Here is a 27985-nt window from a genome sequence, read left to right on the forward strand (position 1 = left end):
GCACGCGCAGTGGTGTCTACTGGCCTCTTCCGCCCTGGCCACGGGACGGGAGTCTCATGCGCAAGCGCTCGGCGCGGTGACGTAGGCGGAGGCAGCAGAGCCGGGCCCCGCCCGCCCGGGATGCGCTCCGGCGCCCGGAGACCATGTCCCTGCGCAGGCCGTCGCTGGACGGTATCGCGCCGCACGGTACTGGGGGGCCTGGGGGGAGGGTCTCTGCAAGCCCCGCCCCTCCGGAGCGCCCGTGTCCCAGCTCCCCCCGCGGCCGGGCCGGGCCGGGCCGGGGCCGCTCCTGCCTCAGCGGCCCTTCTCCCCCGCCGCTGCCGGGGGGCCCGGCCCATCCCCGCGTTCCCAGCCTGGCCCACCCCGCTGCCTGACCCGGCCCCGGCCCCGCCCCCGCCGCCTGTCTCGGTGCTCCCCCGGCCTCGCGCCCCCGCCCCTAGCCCCCGATGCCTGACCCGGTCCCGGCCCCGCCCCCGCCGCCTGTCTCGGTGCCCCCCCCCGGCCCGCCCCCGCCCCCGCCCCGGGCCTCCGCCGCCTGACCCGGTCCCGGCCCCGCCCCCGCCGCCTGTCTCGGTGCCCCCCCCGCCCGCCCCCGACGCGGGGCTCCCTGAAGCCCCCGGCACTCGGCCGCACTCTAGCTCCCGCACAAACGAGCTTTCCTACCCCCGGGGCCGACGGTTCGGCGGCTTGTTCCCCGTTTCGGGGGGTCTGTAGCGGGCCTGGCCCCGGCCCTCCCCGTTGCCCCGCCGGGACCGGGCAGCGACCGCCGCCTCTCACCCGCCGCGCTGGGCCGCAGCGGCGGTTCTCCCCGTGGCTCGTTCGAACAGCAGCAGCACCACCGGCCGCTTCTGCCCTGGCGGGGCCCCGTGCTGGGCGGCCTGGCCGGGCCATGGCGCAGTGACAAGCCAGCCGCCTTCCCAGCAGCGGCCCCTTGGCAGTAACCCCGAGGGCCGCTAGTAACCGGGGAAGGGATTTGTTAGTTGTTTACCCCCTCGAATGCTTCTGTCGGGAGGGGCTTTGTAAGTAGCTGTCGTTACAATATGTAGGGGGTTCTTGAATGGGGTATCCTAAAGCGACTGCCCATGGGTAGGCAAGTCTATAGCAGAACTAGGAGCAGAACCTACATCACTGATGACCCAGGCAAAGGGTTTGTTACCCTCCAAGAGTGTTTATAACAAGTGAAATCAGACACTGGTACAGGTGACCATCTCTGTATAGCCCTTTAGCATCCTAGGTGATCATCTGCATCTTTGTTTTTTTATTTCTGTAGCTTTCTATTTGTACAGCTGTGTAAAAGAGCACCTGTCACAGGCTTTGAGCTCCATCTTTAGTTCTGTATCAGAGGGGTAGCCATGTTAGTCTGGATCTGTAAAAGCAGCAAAGAGTCCTGTGGCACCTTATAGACTAACAGACGTTTTGGAGCATGAGCTTTCGTGGGTGAATCCCCACTTCGTCGGATATTCACCCACGAAAGCTCATGCTGCAAAACGTCTGTTAGTCTATAAGGTGCCACAGGATTCTTTGCTGCTTTTATCTTTAGTTCTGGACATAAACAAAATCCAGCTGAGCCTTATTTTATGGAGGACCTGGAATTACTTGTGTAGCAAAACCTACCTCATCCCTTTGGCTGCACATTTCTCTCAGAGAAGGTGGTGGTGATTGATACTTGCTAGGGACTTGAGTAGAAATTGTTGGTGGATCAAAAACATGTTTGAAAACATGTGTTCTTTCCACCCCCACACAACAGTTCTCAATTTTCAAGCTGGTAAACTTTAAAAATAATGTAATGTGGGGGAGGCCAGTGCGGCATATATTTTCTTTCCTGGGTGTGGCTTCCTAAATTATTTGCACTTTCTCTCCTCCTTCCTGATTCATTCACTATGTGTCAATCCAGTGTTTGTGTTGACATTAAAGCTTGACTTCAGTAGGCAGTAGCTGAGTAGAAAGGAGGTAACTTCTGTTCACACACTAACACCTTGGTATGCAGCAGGGAGGAGAATTACTAGGTGAGGTTTTGATAACTTTCTCTGTTTACTGGCATCAGGTGACTTGTTTCTTAAGGGGGAGTTGCAGACCTATCAAAACCTAACAGAACTACATCTTGATTGAAAAACAAGCTACACAAAATGAGTTTCGAAAGGGATGGTGTTTAGATGGGTACCATCCACCACTTGAGCTACTGACTTGTTTGTAGGTGTTTGAAAAGCCTCTCATGCTGTTCATTTCTCTCATTCAGAACATAATGCTGTAACCTGAGCACTCAGGAACAACTCTCTAATAGCAGACAAGGATGCAAGAGCAGTGGGGAGGAGGAAACACTTCTGATATCAAATGTTCAAAGGGCTGCTGTAAACTGCAGTGAGTGAAAGCATGGTGGGAAAACCAACCGTTTTCTCCATTAGGCCAGTTTTAGTCCATCCCCGTCCAGCCGCCCCCAAAAAAATCCCATCCAGACTGACTTAGTACCAGTTTGATGCAGTTCAAATCAAAGGGGTGATATAATACATGCTGAGAGTGGGGTTTAGACTGGAAGCCACACAAACATGATCTTTTTTTAAAAGCTTTTGAAGGCGGGCTAGATGTACTCTCTCATTTTACTCACTGGAACTATGGCTCTCAAACAGAACCTTCAGGTGTCCTGAAGGATTTTGCTGCCAAAGGATATGGAAATCAGCTGATTCTCAGCTGCCTTTCTTTTCCCACATATAGCATAGTGCTGGCAAGTAACCCACTGCAAATATGGCCATGCTGGAATCTGCTCTAAGGAAATATTTCTGTATCCTGTATAATGCCTTTAACCTGTTAACAAGCAGTTCGCTACATGCATTGTGTGTGTCATTCTTTTCCCCACCTAATGTCCCTAAAAATCAAATATCCTATAAAGGCATCATGGTATATTTGCTTGACAGTACTTATCCCTGAAATCACTTTACAAATATTAATTGGCATATCCTTGCAACACTCCGGAGGGGTGGGTAGGTATGATCTGTATGGAAATTGAGTATAATTCTAATGTAAATGCCCCTGTGCACATATGGCAGCATTGGGGAAATGTTCAGTTATGTGATATTTCTAGGTACTGATTTGGGGTGGGCTCAGCTCAACAATACTAGAGTCTAGCTGCCAGCCAGTAGGAATGCAGAGTACCAGTCTTATGAAACACTTGACACCTGAGCTGGAAGCTGAGCCATCCCAGCAGTGGAAGACAAACAGTTGCAAAGTGGCTTTGAATAGTAACTACTGGGTCAGGTGCAGTGGCAGTTCTGTTGACATTAGAATTGAAGGACAAGGGATCCTGTAGAACATTAGTGATTGCTTCTCTGACACTTCAGAATTCATATGTCATCTGAAGAACAGGAGCCTGTATTCCAGTGAGATCTCACAGGGTGTGAAGGAATTGCAGAGCTGGTAGCAGGGTAGCGGAGTTGGCACTTTAAGTGGTGAAAGTGCCGCTGTTATGCTTGGCCTTTGGTGAAGATTCTTGGTATCCAGTGATGATAGGTCATATATCATCTGCCCTTGCAGGGGAAGCAGAGTGAATAATCTCCTGGGCCTCTCCCATCTCTAGCTGGGGTGACCCAACATGTTTTTTCAATCAATTTTTTTACATTGTCTTTGCATCAGTGAGCTAATCCAGTCTGTGCCTTCGTTTTGCATGCTGGACAATAGCTGTAATCCTGACCCTTTATTTTTTGTTCCTCTTGCAGAGTATAATTCTAAGAAGAAAAGGAAAGTAGCTGAGATTTATCAGGCCCTGAACAGTGATCCCATTGATGTGGCTGCACTCAGACGAATGGCGATCAGTGAAGGGGGTCTCCTGACAGATGAGATTCGTTGCAAAGTATGGCCAAAGCTTCTCAATGTGAAGACGGATGATCTGCCTCCTGCTCCAGGTACAGAGAAGCCCTTTCGTTGCTGCTTTGGGAAAAACTGTAGTGATCTTTGGGCAGATTTTAACTTGCATTTTCTTCATGTAAATTGAGATGCCTTTTCCATTGTACTTGCCTGAGAATCATACTTGTGGCTCAGAATGATTCCCGTGGTTTCACCTGCGTTGCATATTTAATTATATGAATAGCAGATCCAGGAACAACCTGAATTTTTTATTTTTCCATTGCACTGCAAGAGCCCTCTTACTCTTGGGCCGCGCTGATGGAAGTAAGCGTGTTTGGAACACAGCTGGTGCAGTCTGGTGTAATTTGTTTGCAAAATGCACGTTAACCAGTAGCAAAAAGCTGCCATGTTACAAACATATCTAGTTTAATTACCTTTATCGTGAATGGGAGCTTGGCTTTATTGAATACTAAATGGAGGTTCCTGTCCTAGGCATGGGTGAATCAGTGGCCAAATTTCTGTAAATTGAAGCTTGTATGTAGAATAAGTCGCATCTGAGGCAGGGAAAATTTGCTTTCTAGTGACACACCCACCTGGAGGAGTTCCATATGCAGTGGTTTTTACTTCCACAGCTCCCAGAGAGTAAGATGGGGGTTTTGTGAGCAGAAGTATCTGTTCAAAGTGTGCATTCCCGGTTGTCCTTGAGTAGCTAGGGTTGTATTAAAAATGCAGAGCTGCAGGAGACTGGGGACTAATCTTCAGCTCCACACAGCTGCATATGTGGCTTATGTCACGCTAATGATTTCTTCCACGTATGTGTTTAAATATCTTAGCTACCCATGCTTAATTTCACTTAATTTCTATTTATTAAACTGTGTGGTGTTGCCTCTACCCCTACATAATGTCTTAGAGCTATATTCTGCCTTACTCCAGTGGTATGGTGATGGGGCAAAGACTTATGCCAAAGGGCAAAGGAAAGATGATGATGTAAGGATCTCAAAATGATGTTTGTACCGAAGAAATTAGTGTCCTGTTTTCTGGCACTGGAATGTCATAAATTGGTATTGACAGTGCCAGAATGTATAGCAGTACTGGGCTCACGTGTAACAAGTGAAAATGGGGATCTAAAATTGGGGACTTGAACAGTTTGGGACCTAAATTTCATGCCCTTGACTTGTGCAGGGTCCTTCTATGAACCAGCTCCCTGTAATGCACTCTGTATGCTACTCAGTGACCTGGGTGGGTTTGTAATGCTCTTCTTTCTCCATCAGGACAGGAGCTGCGGGAGGACAATGAAGACTACCAGCAGGTGTTACTGGATGTGAGGCGATCCCTGCGCCGCTTCCCACCCGGTGAGATGGTCTTCCTGTTTATAGCAGGGAAGCTCCATGTGCACCAGGAGCTCCCTGTCCCCACATGTCCATGTGATGCATCTCACTTCAGGGGCCACAGTAGATCTGCAGGACCAACACTCCAGGGGCCCATAGAAATGGAGTCTTCCGGAAAGGCCTTTCCGATCTGTTTGCAGCAACACCTATTTCAGAAATGGTTGCAGGCTTGCACTGCAGCTGTTTTTCAGCATGTTCTTTCCACACTAAATTCTCACCTTTAACTTGCTAATTCATTCTGCCAGCCCATCTGGTACAGTTAAAACTCGCCCTGTACCTAGAGAGGCCTGACTCAGATATTACCATCCCTGGCCATTCTGCTGCTGTTCATAGGATGCGACAGACTCGTGTATGGCGATGGAGGGGTTTACCATTTTCCTACATGTATCCTGGGCTGAAACATGTCTGGGTTTGGAGCCTGAGTTCACGAATGATTTACTTGGATTTTGGTTTTTTTAATTATTGCTCCTTCCAGTGACTGTCATGCACCAACCTATAACAACTCTCAACGTTTAATAACAAAACCTTCTTGCTTTTGCTTAGTTCATATGGTTGGTTGGTGCTTGGTGCTATTTATAAACTCTTTTACACTAGCAGTTACCTGACTTTGCAGAGCAGCTGTTTGTTGCTCCTGGGCAGAAACTGCTTTTCACTGCTTGCTTTTTTCCTTTGTATAAACAGTCAGTATATTCAGCTCATCAGTGTGTCGTGGATACCATGCAGATCCCTGTTGCTCGAGGTTCTGCTAACCCCATATTGCTTTTGAATGGCCATATTCTGACAATGCTTAGAATTCATAAGACCAAAAAAAGAGATCTTTGTGTTGTCAGAACCTTGCTTGGGATTTTGTGAAGCTTGTTCTGCCGTGGGGCACTGTATCTACTTAAAGGAGTCCTGGCAAAAGGTGGATACAGTTTTCTCTACACATAGCATTCTGTTCCAAAGATGCTTTCTGTCAGTGGGCAGAAGAAACCTCTCTATAGGTGGGCAGTGCAGTGGCTTCTGTGAGCTTTGCAAACTCAGCACAGTTTCCACGAAAGGGGGTTAGTTTAATTAGGACTTCTGGAATATTAAAAATAATTAAAATCCTCAGCACTTACAGGCATGGAATGTAATTTAGCCTTCAAGATGTTTTACAAATACTAGTAAATCCTCCCCATCCTTGCAAAGTGACTATTAATATCCAGGAGTTGCTGGTTTCTAGTCCCATGCACCATGCCCCACGCTCAGATAGGGTTGGTTGACAGTTGTCAGGACAGTGAGATTGTGGCCGTCTCTGCATGACACAGCTGATTAGACTGCTTCTGGGATTCTGTGGGTGGACTGACGCAGTACGTGGCAGGTACCTTGTCTGGTCTCTGACTCAGCCTTGTACTAGGCCCATCTGCTGCTGTCCCCACAGGGATGCCAGATGAGCAGAGGGAAGGGCTCCAGGAAGAACTGATTGACATCATCCTGCAGGTTTTACAGCGCAACCCCCAGCTGCACTACTACCAGGGCTACCATGACATTGTGGTCACTTTTCTGCTGGTCGTGGGGGAGAGACTGGCGACTGCTCTTGTGGAAAAGCTTTCGACCCACCACCTCAGGTACTTCAGCTGGGCACGCGTGGCGCGTCTCCTGCAGAGTGGGGTGACGAGGCGCTTCCTGCCTGCCTTTCCTGTCAGAAGCCGCATGTTGCGGAGAAGCCTTTCCTGCCATTCACATAGGGAAGAGTCTGGAAATGTAGGGAAAACAAAGAAGCCCCTAGAGCCCGAAAAGCAAAGCATGCATAGACTGGCTGCTTTTAGCCGACAGTGCTAACAAGGCCTGGGATGCTATGAAACTGCAGTGGTAATGACATGAATAGCACATGGCTTCACAGAGAGCCATGCCGAGGGCACAGCTGAACTGAGGGCTGGTTGTTCTAATGTCAGCGTGGAATGCACTGCATCTGCAACTTAAAAACCCACTTCATAGCCCCGCCTGTTCCATTGTCACGTCCATGGCTTCCCCCAGCGTGGCCTAACACAATGGCTCACTTCATGCAGTGCAATAGGCTGTCCTGGACCTGCTCAGCGGTGAGCATGGCCAGGTACTGTGGGAGAATCTGAGTGAGTGGTGTGTGTCAGCCAAGCTGGAAGTCAGCCTCTGGCCAATGGGAGGGAGTCTTCTCCAGTCCCTCAGCGGGGAGCTGTTCGCTACAACCCTTGGCACTGGGAACGCATTAGGGTTGTGCTAACGTTATTTTCCTAACTCTGGGCCTGTCTGCACTCAGGCGTGCATGGACGTAGCAAAAGGTGTGAATAAAATCAGTGCTGTAATTTCAGTGCAAGGTTGTGTGGAGACCAGCGGTTAGTTCTTACTGCTGGTGGTCGGTGGCTGTTGCGGGGAAGAGGGTGTGCTAGGGCAGAGTCCCTGGCTCTTTTCTGATGCCTTGTTGTGAGGCTGACCTCAGGAAGGGGTGGAATGCAGCAGGGTGAGAACTCCCTGAGATGCAGTAGTAGGGACAGTCCCACCCCAGGGGTGATTTGCTCTGTGTGTTGTGCACCCACGGTGGTGAATGGGTCCAGAATGACACTGTTGCCTGATGGAGCTTTTGTTTGTCTCATGACAGGGATTTTATGGACCCAACAATGGACAACACCAAGCACATTTTAAATTACCTGATGCCCATTATAGACCAGGTGAACCCTGAACTCCATGACTTCATGCAAAGGTACGTCAAGATTCACCAAACCTTTCCCTTTCTCACGGGGTTAAGCAGCAGCTCCCAGCCAAGCCCTGCCGTTCTCGTGGTGTTATTCCAAGGCACTGTGTGGCTCAACTGGTTCAGGACTTGCACAGCACAGCGGTGCTTTCCTCAAAGTGGAGCTGTGGCCCCACTGCTGATAAATGAGGAAACCCTTGTGGCCCTTCGTTTTCCAGCAGCCCCACTGCCCCTTGCTTTTTCAGCCATTACACTGTGTCTTGAGGGCTGGTTCATACTGTGGCATCACCACCCTGGCTCCTTATCATCTGTGCTTGCATGACAAAATGATTAGCAGCTGGTGTGGGACACAGTTCTAATTAGTCAGTTCTGATTGCCTCATTTGTATAGTTCTGTGGGTGCTGAGACATCTCCTCTGGAGTCTTCTGCAGTTTATCATTGGCCCTGAGGATAATTGGGGCATCTTTCAAAAATGGCAATGGGTTGAAAGCAGGGGACCTATCCAGAGAAAAGCAGAGGTGGGAAACTTGTTCAGAGTCCCTTACCCACTAGCCCCATGGCTGCGCTGATCATTGCGCTAGCAACATCTCTGGAGTGAGGTTAGCAGCAGACTCCTGGGGGCTGGTAACTCTTCAGGGTGGGGAGCCCTGCTGGAAGGGTTGTAACGTGTGCCGTGCAGTTTGCTATACACGAGTGCAGCACACATCACTCTTTAAAACCCTCCTGAAGAGAGATTTCAGGGTCAAACTCCTGACCTTTGTGATGGAACTGTGTCCTCTCTGAATGAACCGCTTCCATGCGGTGGTGCTCTGGGAACTGAGGGAATCCTCAGCTACAGGTGACATTCCAAGACCTGAGTGTATGCGGTGCAGTAACTGTACGTTTCCATGGTGATAGCATCTGTCTGTCCTGGGGGAGGGAGACACACTTACAGTGGTGGGCTGGGCCCTAACCTCTCCTCACTGATGGCCAATGGCCCATCCCTTACCAGAAATGGAGGAACCCCTGGCATTAAGGGATCACCAGAAGGTACTTTTATCCACACTGGAGAGGTGTGGCCAAGGAGAGTCTGGTAGCAGATGAGCTGTCTGATTGGGTGTTTTCTATTTGCACAGTGCTGAAGTGGGGACCATCTTTGCACTCAGTTGGCTGATCACCTGGTTTGGGCATGTCCTGGCTGACTTCCGACATGTGGTGCGATTGTATGACTTCTTCCTGGCATGTCACCCACTGATGCCCATTTACTTTGCTGCTGTGGTCAGTATCAGCTGTTGTGACTTTGTAAATGAATGAAACCAGCATGTACCATTAACAGTTATACAGATGAGGCTAGTGAATTCAGCACTGGCTTCTAACCGTGTTCCATCTAGAGTGTCAGGTGTGCCTAAAGCCCTTTCCGATGGTTTAGTGAGTTCACTGTGTTTTTAGTGAAGAACATCACATGTCCCTCTTTGCCCACTGCCCTGATCTCTGAACCCTGGGAGTGGAATCCCAGCTGTATTCACCTTCCTGCTATTCCCATACAGGGCAGTCGTCATGGCTGCACCGTGTGGCTAAGAGGGAGGCAGGACATCCAGCAAGCTTAAGCCTGTTGTTTCATACTACAGCAATGAGTGAATGTGTTGGGCAGACCCTGGGTGCAATACTGACTGGAATTCTTTGTCTTGGCATTGCCACTGCAATTTGAGATGGAGACTTACCAAGGCATTATTTACAGAAAGGGCTTGGTTGCAAGCAGGTTTCTGATTTGTGTCCATGTGCCATTTATCTGAGTGCCACCTAAACACATGTTGCTTCTAAAGCAGTTTCACCCCAGGGTGCCTTGTTCAGATACTGACTGGGCCTGGCTCAGGAGTCTTGGACTGCTCTCAAAGCCACAGCACCTCCAGCAGGAGCTTTTCATGGCTTCAGAGCAGCTCCCAGAGGGAACTTACTATGTCTCCTCCCTCAGAAGTGTGATGTTTTAATATGCGCCTCCAGGCTGGATCCTGGAATTCATTAAGAACTGGAGTGGGGAGGTGTCCCTTTTCATGGCAGGCCGAGTTCCTTCCAGGCCCTAAAGGCAGCAGTCATGAATGAAAACAGAAAGGGCACCATCCTACCCCAGAGCACTGAGCTGCTGCATCCTTCCCTTTGCAGATCGTGTTGTATCGGGAGCAGGAGGTTCTGGACTGTGAATGCGACATGGCCTCTGTCCACCATCTCTTGTCCCAGATCCCACAGGACCTTCCCTATGAGACCCTGATTAGCAGAGCTGGGGATCTCTTCGTCCAGTTTCCTCCGTCGGAGCTTGCCAGGAAGGCAGCACAGCAGCGTGCTGAGAGGTGAGTGCCAGATGGCGTGCGTTTTCGCTGTGCGACTCCCAGCACACAGCATTAGCGCAGCTCAGGAGGGAAGCCCAGTGTCCATCTCAGGAAGTGCTTGCAGGAATGGAGTATGACTAGGATCAGAGCGTGTGCTTTAAATCCTCGGGCTTCTGACCTGGGCAGGCAGAATGTTCCATTTCACCTGGTCACAGCTCTTTAAAAGAAAACCAAGCCATGCAGGTTGGCTCATTCCATCAGGCTCTGCCTTTTCCTCTTCTGCACAAACTCCCTGACAGCTTCCTCGCTCCCTTGGCACTCCCTGTGCTGCCCCCTCCCTACTGGATCCATTTCTTCTGTGGGCTGGGATTCCTCGTCTTGGGGTCCAAAAGCCCAAGCTCCTCTCTGCCATTTGGTCCCCACACAAATCCAAACCCCGCAGCACTTGGTCAGGATAACAGAGCTTTGTTTCAGTGTGGTATTAAGCTGATACTCTCGCTTTGTTGGGTGGACTGTTCTTGGGGCTGGTGGATACAACACCAGCAGAACAGTACTTAGGGGCTGACTAACATAAGAACGGCACTACTGGGTCAGACCAAAGGTCCATCCAGCCCAGTGTCCTGTCCAGTGACCAATGCCAGGTGCCCCAGAGGGAATGAACAGAACAGGGAATCACCAAGTGATCCATCCCCTGTCGCCCATTCGCAGCTTCAGGCAAACAGAGGCTAGGGACACCATCCCTGCCCAGCCTGGCTAAGAGCCATTGAGGGACCTACCCTCCATTAACTATTTTAAAGTGTTAGCAATGTTCTGTTCATGCCTAATCAAACCAGCAGAGCTGAAAGGGCCTCACTACAGAGTGCTGCTTTTCCATGACAAATGTCTCTTTCGGGTTCTGTCTGGAACACTGGTTTCCATCCTTTGCAGTCACTTGCCCTCTGGTTTTGTCCCCGTGGCGTTGGCAGTATCTTGTGGAGCAGTGGTTTTTACCAACATTTCTCTTTGCACTTCAGTTAGTTGCTTTCAGGACAGTGTAGGTCCGCAGTCCCTGCTCCTTCATCGCTCTCATTCAGCCAGCAGGGTGGAGTATGCTGAGGAATGCTCATCCTGCTTGGAGCAGCTTTCCATGGGCTAAGGGTGTCTGGGTGCAGAAGGACCCATTCAGCTCCTTTTCTTTTTATTTCTGTCTCTTCACTTGCAGGACCGCTGCTTCCACCTTTAAAGACTTTGAGTTGGCTTCAGCCCAGCAGAGACCAGACACTGTGCTGCGACAGCGCTTCAGGGACCGGCTCCGAGTGGAGGAACGGACAAAATCCATCTTGACAAAACCAAGGACCAATCGCTTTGTCAAGCTGGCAGTGATGGGGCTGACGGTGGCACTGGGGGCAGCTGCTCTTGCCGTGGTGAAGAGTGCCCTAGAATGGGCACCCAAGTTCGAACTGCAGATTTTCCCCTGATGGAGGGAGAATGGTGCCCTGCCACTTTAAAGATCACGTTCTGCCATGGCAGGAGAGGCCGGTGTTTCCTTTATTGAAAGGACTTGTCTAAAAATGCCTGGCGTAGAGAGTTTTCTAGTCCTACTGCTCTCCATAACACGACCTGCCTTTGTCTCCGAGGTGGAGGGGGACTGGCCCAGCAGCAGTGCTCACCATGTGAGGATGCTCACCTTGTTCTTGTCTCCCTGAGCAGCAAGGAAACTCCTTCTCTCTTACTCTGAGGAATTAGAAGTGAACACTTCCTGAGCTGGCAGTGCCTGGAACAGCCTGGCGGGTCAGGTTTCACACACACTGGCTGGACACCTGCAGAGCTCTGTGTGTGTCGATCTCTTGAAGCACTCTGACGTTCTCTCCCCAGAGTGTAATGGGAGAGGAAATGACTAAATATTTTCAGGTAGATGAGCGGTCACATCTGCACATCAGTGGGTTGCGGGGGAGGTTAGACTCCTGGTGAATGGTGTAAGTAGCTTTCTGGTTCCCATAGCATCCCTTTCTGCCCTCCCCCAGAGCACTCCGCTTTCTGCAGAGTCAGGGTCTTACCAACACTCTGATCTTTTTCTTGCTCTGCAGACAATGTTTTAGTAGAGCAGAGCCCTCTTTGCAAATTCCTCTCATGGGAATAGACCCCCTAGACTAACACTAGGGTTCAAGGTTGTCACCACTGTATAACTGCATGAGTTAAGTTAGTGTCCTAATCTCCCCAGTCTGGTATGTTTACAGGAGGGAACATCCATGGGCTTTTCTGGTCTGCTGGAGAGAGGTCAGCTCTCAGCCAGCCACACCAACTGGACTGGTAAGCTAGTCGGTTCTTTCAGTTCAGCAAGATAAGACAGGGCTGAGTGTGAATTATTTGTCCCAGGTGTGAACAGTTACTTGCCAGGCCAAACCAGCTCCTGTTACTACACCTAGAGAAGCCATTTCAATTGCTAACTTTTAAACACAGCCTTTAAAATAAAAAAAAAAATCTTTCCACCATGCAAAATAGCTTGTGGCAGGACAGAAGCCATTGCCACTGGAAGACCCTTTAAAATGTCTCTCCAACTAACCATTCAGACTTTCACATCAACCCTTAAAATGCTGCAGGTGAGTGACTTTTCCAGAAATGTGACTCCAGGTGCCTAGAGCCCAGCCACTCACCAGATCTGCCGCCAGCTTCTCCTCCTCCCAGCCCAAAAACCTCCAAGCACCTAGTACTGTCTAACTTAAACTAAGCCAATAGACACTACACATCTCTACCTCCTCCTCACTGCTGCTAACCCCTTCCACAAGTGCCCTTACCCTGCCCCACTGCTTCCCAGGTGACTGACTGTCCCCTGCTGCATCCCACCCAATGCCATCTGGCCCCGTTTCCAGCAGTTACACACCTAGAAATTAGGTGTTGGTTGAACAGTTAAGGAAATATGAATATACTAGAAGCTTTGTGCCCTGCAGTAATCTAGAGCCTTTTATTCATTCTTAATACAGTCCATTTTATATCTGAGTTACTCTGACTGTGCTGTCAGTCCTGAAGGCACCGTGCCATTAAGAACTGCAGCGTAAGGAAGTAACAGTGCCTAGACAACATAGCAGGGTTCACCTATATACAAGCATAACTTTCTTGGATGGGAGCAGGGCTCCGAGCAAACAAATGGCCCTTTGCTTCTAGAGTGGCTGATGTCTGTGGTATGTTTTGATTCAACAAACAAAAACAAAACAGGAAGGAGGAAATTTGCACCATTCCCTTTTCTGTTGCTGGCCCCTCTTTGTGGGCACCTTGCTTTCTAGTGACATCTGGCTAGTCACTGATCAGGTTGTTTCCACTCAAGCAATCACTCTTCCCCTTGGCCAGCCTGTCCTCTAACATGCTAAAAGGTATTGTCAATTTGTAGCTGCATGGGAGTGGGCTGCCCAACCAATGGGAAGTTGCTGGTGGCATCCTCTGCGGCGCAATAAATGGAGTTGAAGAGCTGTTAAATGAAGCACTTTATTTCAAACAAACAAACCACTGCTAGAAGAGGAGGGCACTCACCCCGGGGTTATTTGCTCACATGGTTTACCTTCCTTGCCTAAATACAAACCCAGGACCCTGGTTCCCTCGGGCACCTTGGATGCTTGCAGTTGATCTCATTGAGACAGAAGATACTTTCCTATATAGCTACCAAGAGGGATGAGCCTTTCTGCAGTGTTTGGCCCTTGTTTAACTTGGTGTGGTTTGTGATAGGCCCAGGCAGGGAATTAAGAAGAGAGGGAGTGTGGGGGAGGATTTTTCCAAAGCACTTAGATGAGTTGGAAGTACAAGTCCCATTCAGTGGGGTTTATGCTCCTAATTCAGGGGCTTCTGCAACTCCTGCCTGACCTCTACAATTAAAATTCAGTGGGGGGTTGTGGCCTTTTCTGTTGTGTAAAGGTAGCTGGAAAGGAGTTCCCACCCCCATCTGAAAATCTGCTGTTTTTTTTTCTTTTTTAAGCATTAGAAATTCAGGTCTTGTCTCACCTGCTTTGCTTATCAGATGCTGGGCAACTAGAGAGCTGGTAGGATTGATATCACAAGTGTCGAGGAGCAAATACTGAGCTGTTGAGAGGTATAGTCGGCCTTTAAGATTGTTTTTCCTGTTAACAGCTCTAGCTCCAACACCAGATGCAGTTGGCAGGAAAGATGTTTGTTAAAGATTGAAACCCTCTGTCCATGCTTCAGTTACAGGCTGCCAGTGCCTGTTCCAGCTCTCTGGTCCTCCACCACACACAGGGAAGAGGAGACTTGATGTTACTGACTCCTGAGGGAAAAACAGAAACATCCCTGCCTGCCTTCCGTATCCCTAGTAAAGCGACAGAAGGTGCCATTGCAGGGACCTGTTGTGGCGCTGAGTGTTGTGTGTAATGTGTGATTTCCCCTTGCATGTACAGATCAAAAGGCCTAGCAGGTAGCCTGGAGCTGCTGCTGGAAACCAGCACAGCTTGGGGATCCAGTCAGAGACTTCCCACACCTAAGTGTGAACCCCTGCCTTACACGCTCAGAGCAGTTTCCAGCCCATGTGTAAACTCATTCCCGCCTGGAGGGGTTACTGCACCTTCAGTACCCTGCTGTGGCTGAGGGTCCCTGGAGACTGGCAGTAGGTGCGCTTGGCCTGCACTCAGGCTCTCCAGGAACGCAACAGTTTCATTCTCTTTTCACACCTTCACGGAGGAGGCCAGGATGGCCCCTGCTGAAAGACACTGTTCTCTTCAGGTGGTTTAGTCTGTATAAGGACTTGTATACACGTGTAAATGCTGTTTTGTACAGAACTGTGTAAAATAAACAGCAATACCCGGTTACCACGTATCTCCCCCAGTGTGAGTGCGCCTCCGAGCTAGCAGGTCTCCTGGCTTCCCAGGCATGTGGCTTGCAGCTTGTGTGGTCCAAAATTGGCTTTTCTGTCTCCCCCCGAGCCTGGACCTGGTTGTGCTGTGCAGTGAGTGAGTCACTCTGTGGTTCTGTTTCCAGCTCTGCCACTGACTCAGATGTGTTGCTGCTCAAGGAACTTCATTGTTTCTAGTTCCCTATTTGCCACAGGTTCACTTCTGAACTGAGGAAGGCGAAAGGACGAGAGAATGGGTGGGTGAGCAGGGAGAGGCTGAAATGCACTTAGTGCCGTGGTCAGAGGTGCTGTGCATGTTGCCCATGTCACTTAGCCACCTCAAAATGAGACTGGGGGGCACCCATTGACCCCAGCCTGACAGCACCATCTACAGCTGGGTTTGAGTTCATTAGCAGCCCTCCCCCATGCTCTGCTGAGCCCTGCAGACACTGCTGGTGTGCCCCTCCCCAGCTCCATGACGGGTTTCAGGCACGCGGTAGCACTAGAGTGGGCTGGTGCTATTTTCAGCATGCTGTGACTTCCTCTCAAGAAGTAATTTTCATAATAGCATTTAAAGTTTATCTTGTAGGAATGTTAAATTGGACGTATTACTTCATCCGCTGGTGAAACGCAGCCCACCCCGGCACAACAGCAGCTAGTTATCAGCGTTCTTATCCAGCAGCACAGGCCAGGAAGGGAGTCGGACTTCATGCCGAAGGAGAAGCCAGGTAGCCAGATCTTGTAAAGGGAAGTGGGATTTACTTGTGAATAACCAGGAGCCCAGGGGGTCTCGTGCACAGCTCAGGGAGTAGCCAGCCAACTGGATCCCCGGCTGGGGTAAATCAGCATGGACAGCATTGGAGCGATGCTGATTTGGCAGCTTGGGGGTGGGGATTCTAATTGCTGACAGACACCAGCCCCTCCCGGTACGAAGGAGCTGCTTTTATTCCCCAAAGCAGGAATCGTTTGGCCTAGTTTGGGATCTATGTCTACAACCCACTGATGTGCCGGGGCAGGCTAGCCCTGCCTCTCAGTAGATGCCATATCTGCATAACCAGGCACAGCACCAACATTGACACACAAACTTCTGGACCCAAAGTTGCAGCTCTTTATTGTAAATCCAGGTGGAGGGCAATGAAAGCTGCCTGCTAAGAACCAACACTGCCCAGTCTGTCCCCAGTGCCCTGGAGCGTACTGTGCCTGCCAGCTGGCTGGGAGGCTGCTGGGTCCTGCTGCACCAGCTGACTGAGAAGTGCCCATGGGCTGCAGCGGACAGGCTGGAAGCTGTGACTGGAGCCAGGTGTGGGATTTGGGGTTGCCCTGGCAGTCCCCTGCGCTGCTCAGCAGTTTTGCTCCTCTCTGATGGGGTGGCCCTTTTTTCTGCTTGGCCACTTTGGGAGATGAGGGGCACCAAAACCCTTTTTCACTGTGGCTGGCAAAATGGCTCAGGTTGCAATGCTGACCTGTAGGCAAGGGGGAGCCATGTTGTCCCTAAGGGATGAGGAAGGGCTTCTTCAGGCCTGAGGCCACCAATGTACCTGCCACCTCCATCAACTAGAGGAGCCTGAATGTTCCCAATGTTCCTGCTGTTCCAACCCGGCCCCGTCGTTTTCTACACAGCTGCTGCGGCGGGACACCTGAAGGGAGCAGCTTGTGAGGCAGGCCCCCCTCAACTTTCACAGGGCACGCGGTTCCCAGCAGGGGGCGGCCAGCACCCTGTCTTCTAAGTCCACCGCCAATCCATGAAACAGGAATGCTCCGCTCGCCCCACGGCTGCTGACCTGTGCAGTCCTTCCCCGCGTGGACACATGGGTCTGTGGTGGGCTCAGGGAGCCAGAAACCTAGAGGCCTGGCCCCAGGCTATGAAGGCATGGTGGGGAGAGTAGCCAGGGGCTCGAGGGGAGCTGTGCGCCCCCCCCCCCCAACGGGGCTGGAGCACTGTGTAGGGAGCGGCGGTCCCCTCCTTCCTCTTAGCTCGTGTGCTCAGTGGCAGTTCTGACAGCGGGGATGGCAAGCAACGCCGTTCAGCCTGCAGCGGCAGCCACCGCTGGTATCGCCCGAGCCCTGGGGAGAGGAGAGCAGAGGAGAGATGATGCACACGCAGGCGGTGGAGGGAGGGGTAAGAGGCAGTCAGGACGTGGGACTGGGAGCGAGGCATGCGTGCTAGGCTGCTGGCAGGGCTGAGTTTTGGGCAGGCTGGAGGCAGGCAAGGCTCTTGGCACTGGAGGTGGGGAGTGGGGAATCACATTTCCCTTCCCTTTGTGAGGTGGGAGAGGAAGGAAAATGTAATGGGGGGAGCACTGGAAGCAACTCCCCACTCCTGCAGCCAGCTGAGCTGTGAGCCATGGCTCCTGCACCCGCCAGCCACTCCAGCATCCTGGGGGCCAGTTGTGTGCAGCAGCAGTTAGTCATTTAAATGGTCACAATTAGGCTTCAGAGTGAACAGCCCTGCTGCGTCCAGTGGTTCATGCCTCTCTGAGCATGTGGGGTGGGCTGTTTGCAGACTGGAGAAGGCAGAGCCGCAGGAGCTTGTGTTGAGCAGGTTTTTTTAATTCTGGGGCAAGCGACTCCGCAGAATGGCAGGATTCCCCAGGTCAAACCTACAGTCGCACGTGCTGGTTCATGCTCCAAACCTACCGCCGGCCCCCAGCGCGGCCCCTTGGTCACCCAGCAGATCTCCGTGTGACAGACAGTGCAGCGGATCCAGTCACAGCCGTCCTTCTTCTGGACAACGATCTTACAGGTGGGACAGTACATGGCCTCCCCGCTCTGGACCATCGTCTGAAAGGAGAGGAGGGAGCTGATGGCCCTGGCTTCCCATTCCTACCCTGGATCCCCAGCAGGGCCACCTAAGACACTCCGTGGGATTTGCCCTTTGCAGCGGCTGGGCTGCCCCGAGCTCAGAATCATTGGACTGGTCGCTTTACCTGGCTCTCTAAAGCCGATACGCCCCCCATTTTGGACTATTGCACCCACCGGGTAGCAGAATGCCCAGCAGCCGAGCCATGCGAGCCCCTGTTGGTGCCGTCACAGTCCCCTGGTCTGGCAGTGGCAAGCCGGGGCGTTCACCTATCTCCCACTCTCTACAACCCCCTCCCCATCTGCCTGGATCAAGCCCTGCTGACTGGTCAGTGCATTTCCTAAAGCAGCAGCAAGGGCTGAGAATGGTCACACAACTTTATTTACTGTTAAATCTGCTGTGCCTCCCTGGCCATGCGTTCAGTGCTGGCCTGCAGCCCCCCCCAGCCCCCCCGTATCACTGGCATCCCACAAAAGGGCCAGGCCAGAGCGGGCTCTTACCGTCAGCATCTCGGTGGTCTGCCTGGCAGCCTGGTCGTTCTCAGCCCGGATCTTCAGGTCGTCCTGATACTCCTTGCAGTTCATGTTCTCGTGAATGGCCTGGGGAGAGCATGCTGGTAGTTCACCAGGCTCTAACATGCCTCCTCTAGCAGGTGCTACAGCCTGGCCGTGTGTCCCAGCTGCTGCTCCCCAGCTCAGGGGCCAGCACAGGTCCCCTCCCCACAGCTACAGCAACTGTGCCTAGGGGAACGCATCTCCTCCAACACAAGCCTGGGGTCACGGAGATGGAGTGGGACCCCGGGTACCCCCTCACACTGCAGGGCAGGGCCAGCATCCACATTCCATGCCTCTTTTGTGGGGCAAGGAGAAGTGAGCAGAGTTGAGGGGCAGATCAGAGTGAGCTGGGGCTGGCTCCAGGAGAGGGATGGAGCACAGGGCAGTGGCGATGGGCCTGTTAGCACCTCTAGGAATGCTGGTCTCTTTTCCATCTACCTCTGTCCCTTGCACTGAACTGTCCCGGGGAGGCTGAGGGGCCCTGGCAGGCAGCATGTGACAGCATGGCTCTAGGGCTGCATGGACGTGCCTTGAACACGCTGCTCCTTCCGGGCTCGTCTAAAGCCCTGGGCGGGGCCTTCGCCAGTTCCGGGGCAGCCATGCTGCACTAGGACGGAGCAGGGCTCGGGAGCTTGGTCACTGCTGCCACAGTTCAAAGGCCACCAGCTGCTTTAAAGCTGGATCCCCCTCCTGCTGGTGCCAGGATCCTTCCACCCCTTCCCCAAATACAGCCATACCCCATGGCACCTGGTGTCGCAGAGCCCAGCGGGCTCTGAACTCGCCTCCAGCCATTCTGGCCTCAGCCTGGGAAGCTGCAAAGAGGCTGGGGCAGAGGCAGGTGGCGTCTCACCTTGCAGAGCAGGCAGTTCACCTTCTGGCACACGGGGCAGGCAAACTCGTTCACGTCATCCTCGAAGATGCACCAGCCCCGGCAATCCGTGGTCTTGCAGTGGTAGCTGGACCGGCTGCGGTTCTCGGCGATGGAGACGCCCAGGTCCAGGAAGTGCTGGTATTCGGCAGAGCTCAGCAGCTGTGAGTGGGACCCAACCCTTTCCGTCAGCACCGAGACTCTCGCCCGTCCCCTGGCGGAGACTCGTAACAGCCCCATCCTCCACATCCCCCTGCTCCCTCACATCCCCCTGCTCTAGCCCGGCCACGCTGGCACGCCATCGCGGTCTTGGGTTGTGTCCAGCCTCAGCTGTGCCTGCAGCTCCTACCCCTGGCTCTGTCCCCTCCTGCTCCTGCTCCCGCCCCCTGGCCCCTACCGCTTTGATCTCCCGCTCCAGCAGCTGTCCTGTGCAGGAGTACTTCTCGTCGATGTACGGGCAGGGCACCTCGGGCTCCGGGCTGTTCAGTATCGTCCCCTTCAGACAGTCCCTGGAGGGAGCCAGGGGTCAGAGGAGAGACCGGCAAGGCACAAGCTGCTTGAAGACTGAGCTGGACGGGGTCACCTAGGGGCCAACCGAGGCAGCAGCAGAGCCAGGCCTGAGGTAAGGAGAGGAATCCCACCAGCAGAGCGGGCCCCTGGATAACCCAGGGGCGCGTCCGCAGCCTGCCCGGGGCCCCAGTCCCTGGGTGGGGACAGCGATTGGCTCCTCTCCACCTACCTGCAGACTGGCACCCCACGTGGGACTGACTGGTACAGAAGCAGGCAGCCCAGCAATCAGCACTGGAGGTGGGTTCGTGGCTTCAGGGCACAGGGCTGGTAGGTGGCTAATTGATGGCAGGTGCCCGTAAAGGAGGAGGGCTGAGGGGCAGCAGAGAGGATGGAGCAGGGTGGTGATGGTTGCATCCCTGCTCCGGCACGGGGGCCCATCAGCGCCCAGCACACCGTCTCCAGTCCCGTTTTCTCCTACTCGGGGGCCGGTTTGAAGCCTTTGGGTCGAGCGGGAGCACAATCCCGCCTGGGCCCACGGGGGTGGGTTAAGATGTGATGAACGCCATGGCGGGGGAGGGGCCCGGACCTACTGCTTTTCCCTTCCTGTGAGTGGTTCCTGTCTGGCAGAGCCCCCGCTCCCCACAGATTTTTGGGTAGCCCAGGCCAGTCCGTCCACCCTACACAGCAGGGCCAGGCTAAGGCGGCTAGAGCAGGAGCATAGACTGTTAACATGATTCAGCCAGGCTAGTTCCCTGTCGTGCTACCGATCTTTGGCCATACGGGGCACCTTGCCGATGCCCTCTCCGTTGGCAAGCGAGCCGGGGAAACGCTTTGTCTGTCTTTGCCAGCCCAGCTGGGCAGCTCTTCTAGCCAGGGTGTGCAACCAGGCGCTCTAGCCCAGACACACAAACCGGCTGGCAAAGCCTAGGAGGGTCTGAGGCAGGTAAGGCTCCCGGGTTGGAGGCCAGACAGGGGTGGGTGCAGGTCGGCTGGGCGGGAGAGGGGCGGAGGCTCCCAGGGCAGAAGCCAGACAGGAGAGGGAACCGGGGCAGAGGCTGGGCAGGAATGGGCCCGGGACTCCTGGGCGCAGGCCGGCTGGGTGGGAGAGGGGCTGGGCAGAGACTGCTCGGCTGGGTGGGAAAGGGGCCAGGGTTAGGGCAGACCCACCTGCAGAAGGAGTGCAGGCACTCCCGGAGGGTCACCCCCTCTCCAGGCTGCAGGGTCACAAAGCAGATGGGACATTCGATCACTTCATCGGCAGGCACCAGGCTCTGCCCGTCCACCTGCAGGAGGTGCTGGTAGTTCTCGATCTTCTGCTGCTCTCTCACCTTGGTAGACAGACCAACCAGTGTCAACAGGAGGGTCTGGTGGGAGGGGCACTTCGCTTACATTTCCTATCAGGAACCTTGACCCCTAAGGTGCTGTGCCCTCGCCTCTCTACACCACCCCAGCTGGATCCCCCACTGCTGAATGCTCTGTGCCGCGGGGATTCCCCAGGGTTGCAGGGCCAGTGAAAGGGCCTCCCAGAGCAGTGGCCAGGGAAGGGAAGGGAAGGGACCTGACCCCAGCATGCTTTGTGCTCCAGCTGTTCTGGGCTGCCAGTCTGTCCCCTAGGGATGGTTACAGCCTGGGTGTAAGTTAGAGCAGTCCCTGGGCTGCTCTGACTTACCCCAGGAACCAAGCCGGCCCCTTGGCCATCCCATGACACTGGAAGGTTTGGTGCTATGAGAACAAAGCCACAAGAAGCCAGTGCTCACCTGCTAGGTGGAGAGCCCCATTCAGCGGCAGGGGGGCTACTGCTTCCTCCAACCCATCTCAAACCAGGGCTTGTTTTCAGAGTGTCCTCTCAGCCTCCCTCCCTCCCTCTCTGTCTGTCTCTGATAAATCGTGCCCAAGCTCAGCCCCACCCCAGCCTGGCCAGTGGGATGGGGGGAGGGGAAGTAATTAGTATCCCAGCAGCGACTTCCAGCCATTGATGGATTTCAGAGCTGTCCAGGGGGGAACTAAGGCCCAGATCACCCAAATGATTTGGGCACCTCAACCAATCAGTAAGTGACTTGCCCCCAGGGCAGCTGTGGCAGGGCCTGGACCCTCCTTCCTCCGCTCAGGCCTGCTCCTATGGAGTCACTGCAAAAGCTTCATGCAAATAAACAGAGGGAGAAGGGGCTCAGGGAGGGGATCAGCCTCCTCTGCCATCACCAGGCGCCCACAGCTCTCCCTTGGGTGCCCACCCTGTGACGGGAGCTTTCCCAGCCCACCGCGCCCCATGCTGCTTCATTAAAACCAGGAGCAATACGCAGCTGCAGCCTTCCAGGTCCATTGCAGCTGGCCACTGCAAGCTGCACCTCCCTGCCCCGCACTGGGGATGGCCCGCGGCAGGGCCCAGCTGGGGCAGGCCCCTCGGCAGCATGGCATGAAGGCTGGAAAGAACCCAGAAATAAGGCTCTTCTGGCTCTGGTGCAAAGTGCGGCTGGCCCTGGCGAGGTCTGGGCTTCGGGCCCCACTGCTGGAGATCAGGCACCGCGAGCGGCTGGACCTGCCTGGGGCCAGGAGAGGGGGTGGGGCCCGTGCCTCGCCGGAGCAGCCTGGGAGCGACGGGCCCCCCTGGCAGGCCCCACTCTCACTCCCGAGCCAGACGGAGGCCAGTGCTAGCCACCCCGTGCCTCCCAGCTCAGCAGGGGTGAGGCTAGCGTAACGCTGTGCTCCTGAGTCCTCCTGCCACAGGCTAGACAAGCCCTATCAGCCTCGGGGAGAACCGATGCCCCTGACGAGCGCCCCGGGGCCCTGTGCAGCTGAGCCTAGAGGAAGAGGGGAAGAACCGGTGACCCCCATCCCCGCCTCCTGGTCAGTCTCTGTGCAGGGACCCCTGTGCTGAGAGACGCCCCAAGGGACCAGCCTAGTGGAGCCAGGGCAGGGTGCTGCCCTGGGAGCCGCATTACAACAGTGGATTACGGCGACAGTGCACAAGGCAGGATCTGCCCCGGCAGCCAGTGGCGGCACTCAGCAGCCGCGACTCCCCAGCATCCCGGCCTCCAACCTGTTGGTACTGCCACATGGCTTCCTCCTCGTTCCTCATCCTCGCCAGCTCCTCCTCGTCCGGCTGGTAAGCCGCGGGCACCGCGTAGTCCTTGGGCCGCTCCTTGCAGCAGATCTCGCAGCCGGGGCGGGTGGGCTTGTTGACATAGGTGCAGCTCGGACAGACCCAGCCGACCTAGGAACAGCCCCGGTGAGAACACGGGAGGTGAAAGAAACGAGCCAGAGGGGGGCGTTGGCGCCCCGCATCTGGGGCTCTCTTACCTTCGGGGGTTCAGGGGGCAGGGCGGCTTCCACCTGAGAGAGCTCATGCCTCAGCTCCTCCATGCACAGGCTGTCCTGCGCCCCTCCGAGCCCTGCGTCCGCCGGGTCCTGGCTCCCACGAGGCTGCAGGCTAATGTCTCCGAAGCCCAGTTCTAGAGGGAGGGGAGAGGGAGGGAGTTGCAGACAGGAGGCAGATCTCCCTGCTGCTCCCACGCGCTCTGGCCGTCTCTCCAGAGCCAGCACTCGGTGCAGCCCCGGATTTCAGCGCCTCTTTCTTGCCGTCGCCCCGCAAGGGACGTCTCCTCCTGAGACCAGCGCTGGCCCTCTGCCCTCGGGAGCTGCAAGTCCAGCAGTCCCCACTGCTTCCTGCCCGCTGGAATTCCCCAGCGCCAGGCTCTGCCTTTGGGGCTCCCCCCGGCCGCTCCCCCAGCCTCACCTGCCAGGACTCGGCGCTGCCGCTCCCTCTGGAATGTCTCTTTGGTGAGCTTGGCCTCTTTGGCAGACCTGAGGTAGAGATAGGCCATGTCACCATCTCGCTGGATGCCGTTGTAGTGCAGGGTCTCCTGGTCTCCGGGGAGCCTCTTGCCCACCACCCACTGCTGAACGCTGGGTGGGAAGCCGTAGTGGAGGAAAACCTGGGCCAGGAGACATGAAGAGACACCGAGGGCCTCGTTCAGAACCAGCTGGCCACCGGGTGCTGTTGAGGGCAGTCGCTCAGTGACCTTACGCTGGCGCCCACCGGCAACAGGTGCCAGCAGATCACGCCGCACGAACCAAGGCGAGCAGAGGGCAGCCCAGGAAGGGGGTGTCAGTAAAAGGACAGATACTGCAGTCAGCTGGCAGGCCACTTGCTGCCAACGAGGCGGCTCCGCCTGCGAGGTTGGTGATCACACACACCCCCAGTGTTCGAGGCAAACAGAGCAGAGGGCTGCAGGACCGCACTAGCAGCCCGTGGACTGGCATGTGGAGAGAGACCACCAGCCCTGGCGTTCACACCTGCTCTCAGGAGCCCCCTCCCTAAGCCTGGGCCCACCGCCAGGCTCACTCTGCTGCTCCGTTGTGTAGCCTGGAGGCGGCGACACGTGGGGCTGTCTTGCTCACACTCTGCAGGGTCCCCTGTGCGAGGCCGCAGGGCTCACCCCACTCTGTGCCATCGGTGCCCCCAGCGCCAGCGCACAGGCCCGTACCATGTCCTTCAGAGAAGCCACAGTCATATGAGGATTGACTTGCAGGTAGATGGGGACTGTGGTCATCTGGGCATCCTCCACGCCCACCCACAAGCTGAAAGAAGAGAGGCAGTGAGAGCAGCTCTGGTGTCCCTCCTGCCCTCCCCGAGGTCCCACCGCAAGGTGTGTGCCTGGCTCCCGGCGCCTGCCTCAGTCGCTCAGCCTCCAGCTCACGTGCTCCTGCTTTCTGTCATTCCCGTCCTCCTGCTCACGCAGCCCAAGTCGCCTCCTCCCGGCTGCTGGTCTGGGGAAGGAGCTGGGAAGGGAAACGCCATCGCCTCATCCTTCCCTACTGAGCCCTCGTGGTTCCACACAGCTGCAGACCTGACAAGGAGCTTTGACCCAGGGCCCATCAGAGCAATAGGTGCAGCCTCCCCCGCTGGAGCCAAAGCCCTAGGTCAGGGGTGGGCACACTTTTTGGCCTGAGGGCAGAGGTGAAAGTAAGCTGGTACGGTCTGGTACGGCGTACCGGCAAGAGCCAGTATGCTGTGCCGGACCGCACCAGCTTCCGCAGCCAGGATTAAAAGGGCTCTGGGCTCCCCGCAGCGGCAGCCTTTAAATCCTGCCCACAGCTCTGGCGGCCGGGCTGGGGCTGGGATTTAAAGGGCTTGGAGCTCCCTGCAGTCGTGGGAGCTCCGGGCCCTTTAAATCCCAGCCCGGCAAGGCTTGGGGATCCCACAGCTGCCTTTAAATCCCAGCTGGAGCTGCAGTGGGAATTTGAAGGGCCTGGAGCTCCACAGTGGCTGGAGCCCCAGGCCCTTTAATTTGCCTGTGAGCCCCGGGGGCTCCCAGCCACCTCTGCAGCTGCGAGCCCCGGGCTGATTTAAAGACCCTGGGGCTCCCAGCCACAGCTGCTGCCCCAGGGCCTTTAAATCTTGACAGGCCCCGCCTCTTCCAGTTGAGGCCACACCCCCTGCAGGACTCCAGCAGTACCAGTAAGTCCTGTAATTTACTTTCACCCCTGCCTGAGGGCCACATCGGGTTTCCGAAATTGTATGGCGGGCCGGTTAAGGGAGGCTGTACCTCCCCAAACAGCCAGGCGTGGCCTGGCCCCTGCCCCCTATCTGACACACACACACCCCTTCTCGCCCCCTGATGGCCCACCTGGGACTCCTGCCCCATCCAACCCCCCTGCTTCCTCTCCCCTGACCGCCCCAGGACCTCCCACCCCGACTGCCCCTCCCGCCCCATCCAACCCCCTCTTTGCTGACTGCCCCCATTCAACTGTGCCACCCCCATCCACACCCCCGGTCCCGACCACCACCCTGAACTCCCCTGCCCTCTATCCAACCCCCCCGCTCCCTGCCCCCTTACCGCACTGCCCAGAGTACCAGGCCAGGCAGCCGCGCCACCGTGCAGCACAGACACCGGGTCAGGCCGGGCTCTGCAGCTGCGCTGCCCCAGGAGTCACAGCCCCGCCGCCCAGAGCATTGCACCAGCGGCGGGGTGAGCTGAGGCTGCAGGGGAGGGGCCGGGGGCAGCTTCCCAGGCCAGGAGCTCAGGGGCCAGGCAGGAGGGTCCCGCGGGCTGGATGCCCGAGGTCCTTCACGTCTCCTGTGGACTAGTCACTAGAGGGAGGCCAAGCCCCATTGCCTCCTGGCCTGGTCACACCTCACCCTGGAGCTGTCCCTGGGGTATGGAGTGAAGGGGGCCAGGGCCACAGGAGGGAGACCCAAGAGCTGCAGTGAGGATTCCCACCCCCACCTCCTGGGGATTGAGCAGCCCCACCCCAGCCCCCTGAATCTCCTGCTGTCGAGTCTCTCGGAGCAGTGGCCTAACACGCCCTTTCCAGGGACGGTGACCACGGTTGGCCACCATTCCCATTGCCCCGAGGCCCACGGGTGGCACCCACCTGATTTCCGTTTTGGGGTAGGCCTCCGGCTTCACCTGCACCGTGACGGGCGCCCGCTGCTCAGCCAGCCAGCCAGCACACTCCAGTGCCAGCTCCTTGTGCCCTCCCTCGATGGCCTCAGCCAGCTTCAGGGCCAGCTCCTCTGCTACAGACAAGAGACCAGGCTGGCCTGGGTCCTACTGGGGGGGTCTCCTGGTTCAGGGCCAGGGCAGGACCTGCTCAAAGAGCCATGTGGGCTCCAGCTAGGGCCTGGCAGGGGAGCTGCTGGGAGCTGTTTGCTGCTCAAGTTGCTAATTACCATAGACAAATATCATTATTTAGATTTATGCAAAGATTAAGAGCGGCCCCTCCACGGCTCTGGGGGCTCCCGTTAACAAACTGCAGCCCCACACTGAGCTGCCTCGCAGAACAATGAATCCCCCTCCCGACAGACATCAGCTTTCTGTGCCCCCCATCTCCGCCAGCGCCTCCTGCAGCATGGCCACTTGGGGATGTACAGGCCAAACCTCCGGGCACCTGCGGGTGTTTCCCAAGACCCCCACACGGAGGTGCTTCCTCGGACGCCCCCGTGACCCCACCTTTCTTCGCCGTCTCCTCCACGTATTTTGTCCCCATCGCAGCAGAATCCCGGGGCTGTTTAAAGCAAACAGAAGCATGTCAAACCCGGGCTGGGGGAGCGGGGCCGGATGGCGGGGGCGCTGGGAGCCCGGTTCAGGGACCCCAGAGCCCAGCTGCCCAGGGCGAGGGCGCAGTGCTGCCAGCCTCCCCCAGAGGCAGCGGGAGAGTCCGGGGCTCCCCGGGGCGCTGGGCTGGGCGTGGCCAGGGCAGGGCAGGCGAGCCGGGTAGGGTCACGTGCACCCTCCCTTCCCACTAGCCAGGCACCCGCTTAGCTCTCCCCACTCGTGCCCCAGAGCTGCCTCTTGTGTTCTCCCGTGTGCATTACGCCTGCTCCGGCCCACTGCAGGCTACCCCGGGCCCAGCAGCCCCCTGCTCCCACAGCGAGGCCTGTCCCGGCGCGGACGTAGGGGCCCAGCGGCTGCCTCACCCTCTTTTTAAAAGTGCTTTCCCAGGGGGCGTGTGGGCCTGTTGTTTCCCTGCAGGAGTCAGCCCATCCCTGGACCAGCCCAGGTGCAGGCTGCGCTTTCAGGATATTGTGCCTCCAGCCAGGCCATGCTGGGGTGAGTCCCTGCCCTGCATGCCTCAGACATGGATCCCCGGTCCTGCCGGAGGCTGGACGGACGAGGCCAGAAAAGCGCTGACAGCGAGCTGGGCACTGCGCACCACCCAGCAGGTACATTCCCTGCCCCGCTGACCTTCCAACCCCAGCCACGTTTGCCAGCTGCCCTGGGATCGAGCTGGGTCAGCACCGGCAGGCCCTGCCGTTCGCTGAGCTGGGGCTCTGCCCCGAGCGCAGCCCCCACTGGCCCATGGAGCGGGAAGCGAGCGAGCGATCCCTGCATGTGGCTCCGCACAGGCCTGGCAGACCTCTCCCCCGAGCACACGGCAGCAGGAAGAGGAACTCGGCAGCAGGGAAGCCCGGCAGGCACAAAAAACCCCACACCGCCAGGCTGGAGAGCAAAAGCCACCCCCCGAGTGTCCGACCTGCCTGGCTCACTTACCTCCCGGAGCCCTGCCACGGGGGGCCCGACGCTGGGCAGGGGTCAGGGCCAGCTGAGAGCTCACCACTGACTGAAGTGAAAACCGAAAGCAGAAGCGGAGAGATGAGGAAGTGGAGCCCAGCCCTTGAAACAGGGCAGGGCTGAGAGCAACAGGAACGAAACCGCAGAAGCAGCTGCAGGGGACTCAGAAACTGAAAGTGCAGCTCCCCAGCCCTCCCACGGCACGGCACGGCAT

At 55.9% G+C, this 27985-nt stretch overlaps 2 protein-coding genes and 1 long non-coding RNA gene across 10 annotated transcripts in view; 1 reads left to right on the plus strand and 2 right to left on the minus strand.

Moving 5' to 3' along the window:
* LOC120380899 overlaps window positions 1-777 on the minus strand; it is a 68141-nt gene extending 67364 nt beyond the window's left edge. Inside the window, exon 1 of one of the 2 annotated variants that reach the window (XR_005587873.1) lies at window positions 664-776. This is a non-coding gene — a long non-coding RNA (uncharacterized LOC120380899). Of the gene's footprint in view, window positions 1-663 lie in introns of both variants that reach the window. The other variant, XR_005587872.1, reaches the window with a different exon arrangement.
* Window positions 34-15001, plus strand: TBC1D20 (TBC1 domain family member 20). Of its 5 annotated transcripts, none has more exons than XM_039498795.1 (8): window positions 34-186; window positions 3708-3893; window positions 5106-5186; window positions 6625-6811; window positions 7819-7920; window positions 9027-9168; window positions 10051-10235; window positions 11416-15001. In XM_039498795.1, the coding sequence occupies exons 1-8, from the start codon at window positions 144-146 to the stop codon at window positions 11669-11671; spliced, it is 1182 nt and encodes a 393-aa protein (XP_039354729.1). In that variant the 5' UTR covers window positions 34-143; the 3' UTR covers window positions 11672-15001. The 5 variants fall into 5 exon arrangements, 3 of the variants coding, with proteins under 3 accessions (XP_039354729.1, XP_039354730.1, XP_039354727.1); XM_039498796.1 differs by lacking the exon at window positions 34-186 and adding an exon at window positions 632-1019; XR_005587870.1 differs by lacking the exon at window positions 34-186 and having other exon boundaries at window positions 3656-3893; window positions 11416-12169; window positions 14310-15001.
* Window positions 14139-27916, minus strand: RBCK1 (RANBP2-type and C3HC4-type zinc finger containing 1). 3 transcript variants are annotated; one of them, XM_039498788.1, is made up of 13 exons: window positions 27751-27916; window positions 26710-26764; window positions 26132-26276; window positions 24193-24334; window positions 23490-23688; window positions 23054-23205; window positions 22794-22967; window positions 20924-21084; window positions 19644-19755; window positions 19229-19408; window positions 18325-18423; window positions 17662-17805; window positions 14139-17088 (listed from the first exon to the last, which is right to left on the minus strand). In XM_039498788.1, the coding sequence occupies exons 2-13, from the start codon at window positions 26744-26746 to the stop codon at window positions 17008-17010; spliced, it is 1626 nt and encodes a 541-aa protein (XP_039354722.1). In that variant the 5' UTR covers window positions 26747-26764; window positions 27751-27916; the 3' UTR covers window positions 14139-17007. The 3 variants fall into 3 exon arrangements, with proteins under 3 accessions (XP_039354722.1, XP_039354723.1, XP_039354724.1); XM_039498789.1 differs by having other exon boundaries at window positions 24241-24334; window positions 27751-27915; XM_039498790.1 differs by lacking the exons at window positions 26132-26276; window positions 26710-26764; window positions 27751-27916 and adding an exon at window positions 24429-24854.
* Window positions 27917-27985: the final 69 nt, after the last annotated feature.

This window comes from Mauremys reevesii, linkage group 13 (assembly GCF_016161935.1).
Source record: "Mauremys reevesii isolate NIE-2019 linkage group 13, ASM1616193v1, whole genome shotgun sequence".
Lineage (NCBI taxonomy): Eukaryota > Metazoa > Chordata > Testudines > Geoemydidae > Mauremys > Mauremys reevesii.

What these genes read in the sequence shown, in the direction of transcription:
- TBC1D20 (XM_039498793.1), top strand. Translation starts at nt 3,656, where the DNA reads ATGCTGGACAATAGCTGTAATCCTGACCCTTTATTTTTTGTTCCTCTT. An exon ending in CCTGCGCCGCTTCCCACCCG is followed by an intron (nt 5,187 to 6,624) that starts GTGAGATGGTCT and finishes CTGTCCCCACAG; the next exon opens with GGATGCCAGATGAGCAGAGG. An exon ending in GCACAGCAGCGTGCTGAGAG is followed by an intron (nt 10,236 to 11,415) that starts GTGAGTGCCAGA and finishes CTTCACTTGCAG; the next exon opens with GACCGCTGCTTCCACCTTTA.
- RBCK1 (XM_039498788.1), bottom strand. Translation starts at nt 26,746, where the DNA reads ATGGGGACAAAATACGTGGAGGAGACGGCGAAGAAAG. An exon ending in TACCCCAAAACGGAAATCAG is followed by an intron (nt 24,335 to 26,131) that starts GTGGGTGCCACC and finishes CTCTTCTTTCAG; the next exon opens with CTTGTGGGTGGGCGTGGAGG. An exon ending in TGGAGCGGGAGATCAAAGCG is followed by an intron (nt 19,409 to 19,643) that starts GTAGGGGCCAGG and finishes TCCCACTCACAG; the next exon opens with CTGCTGAGCTCTGCCGAATA.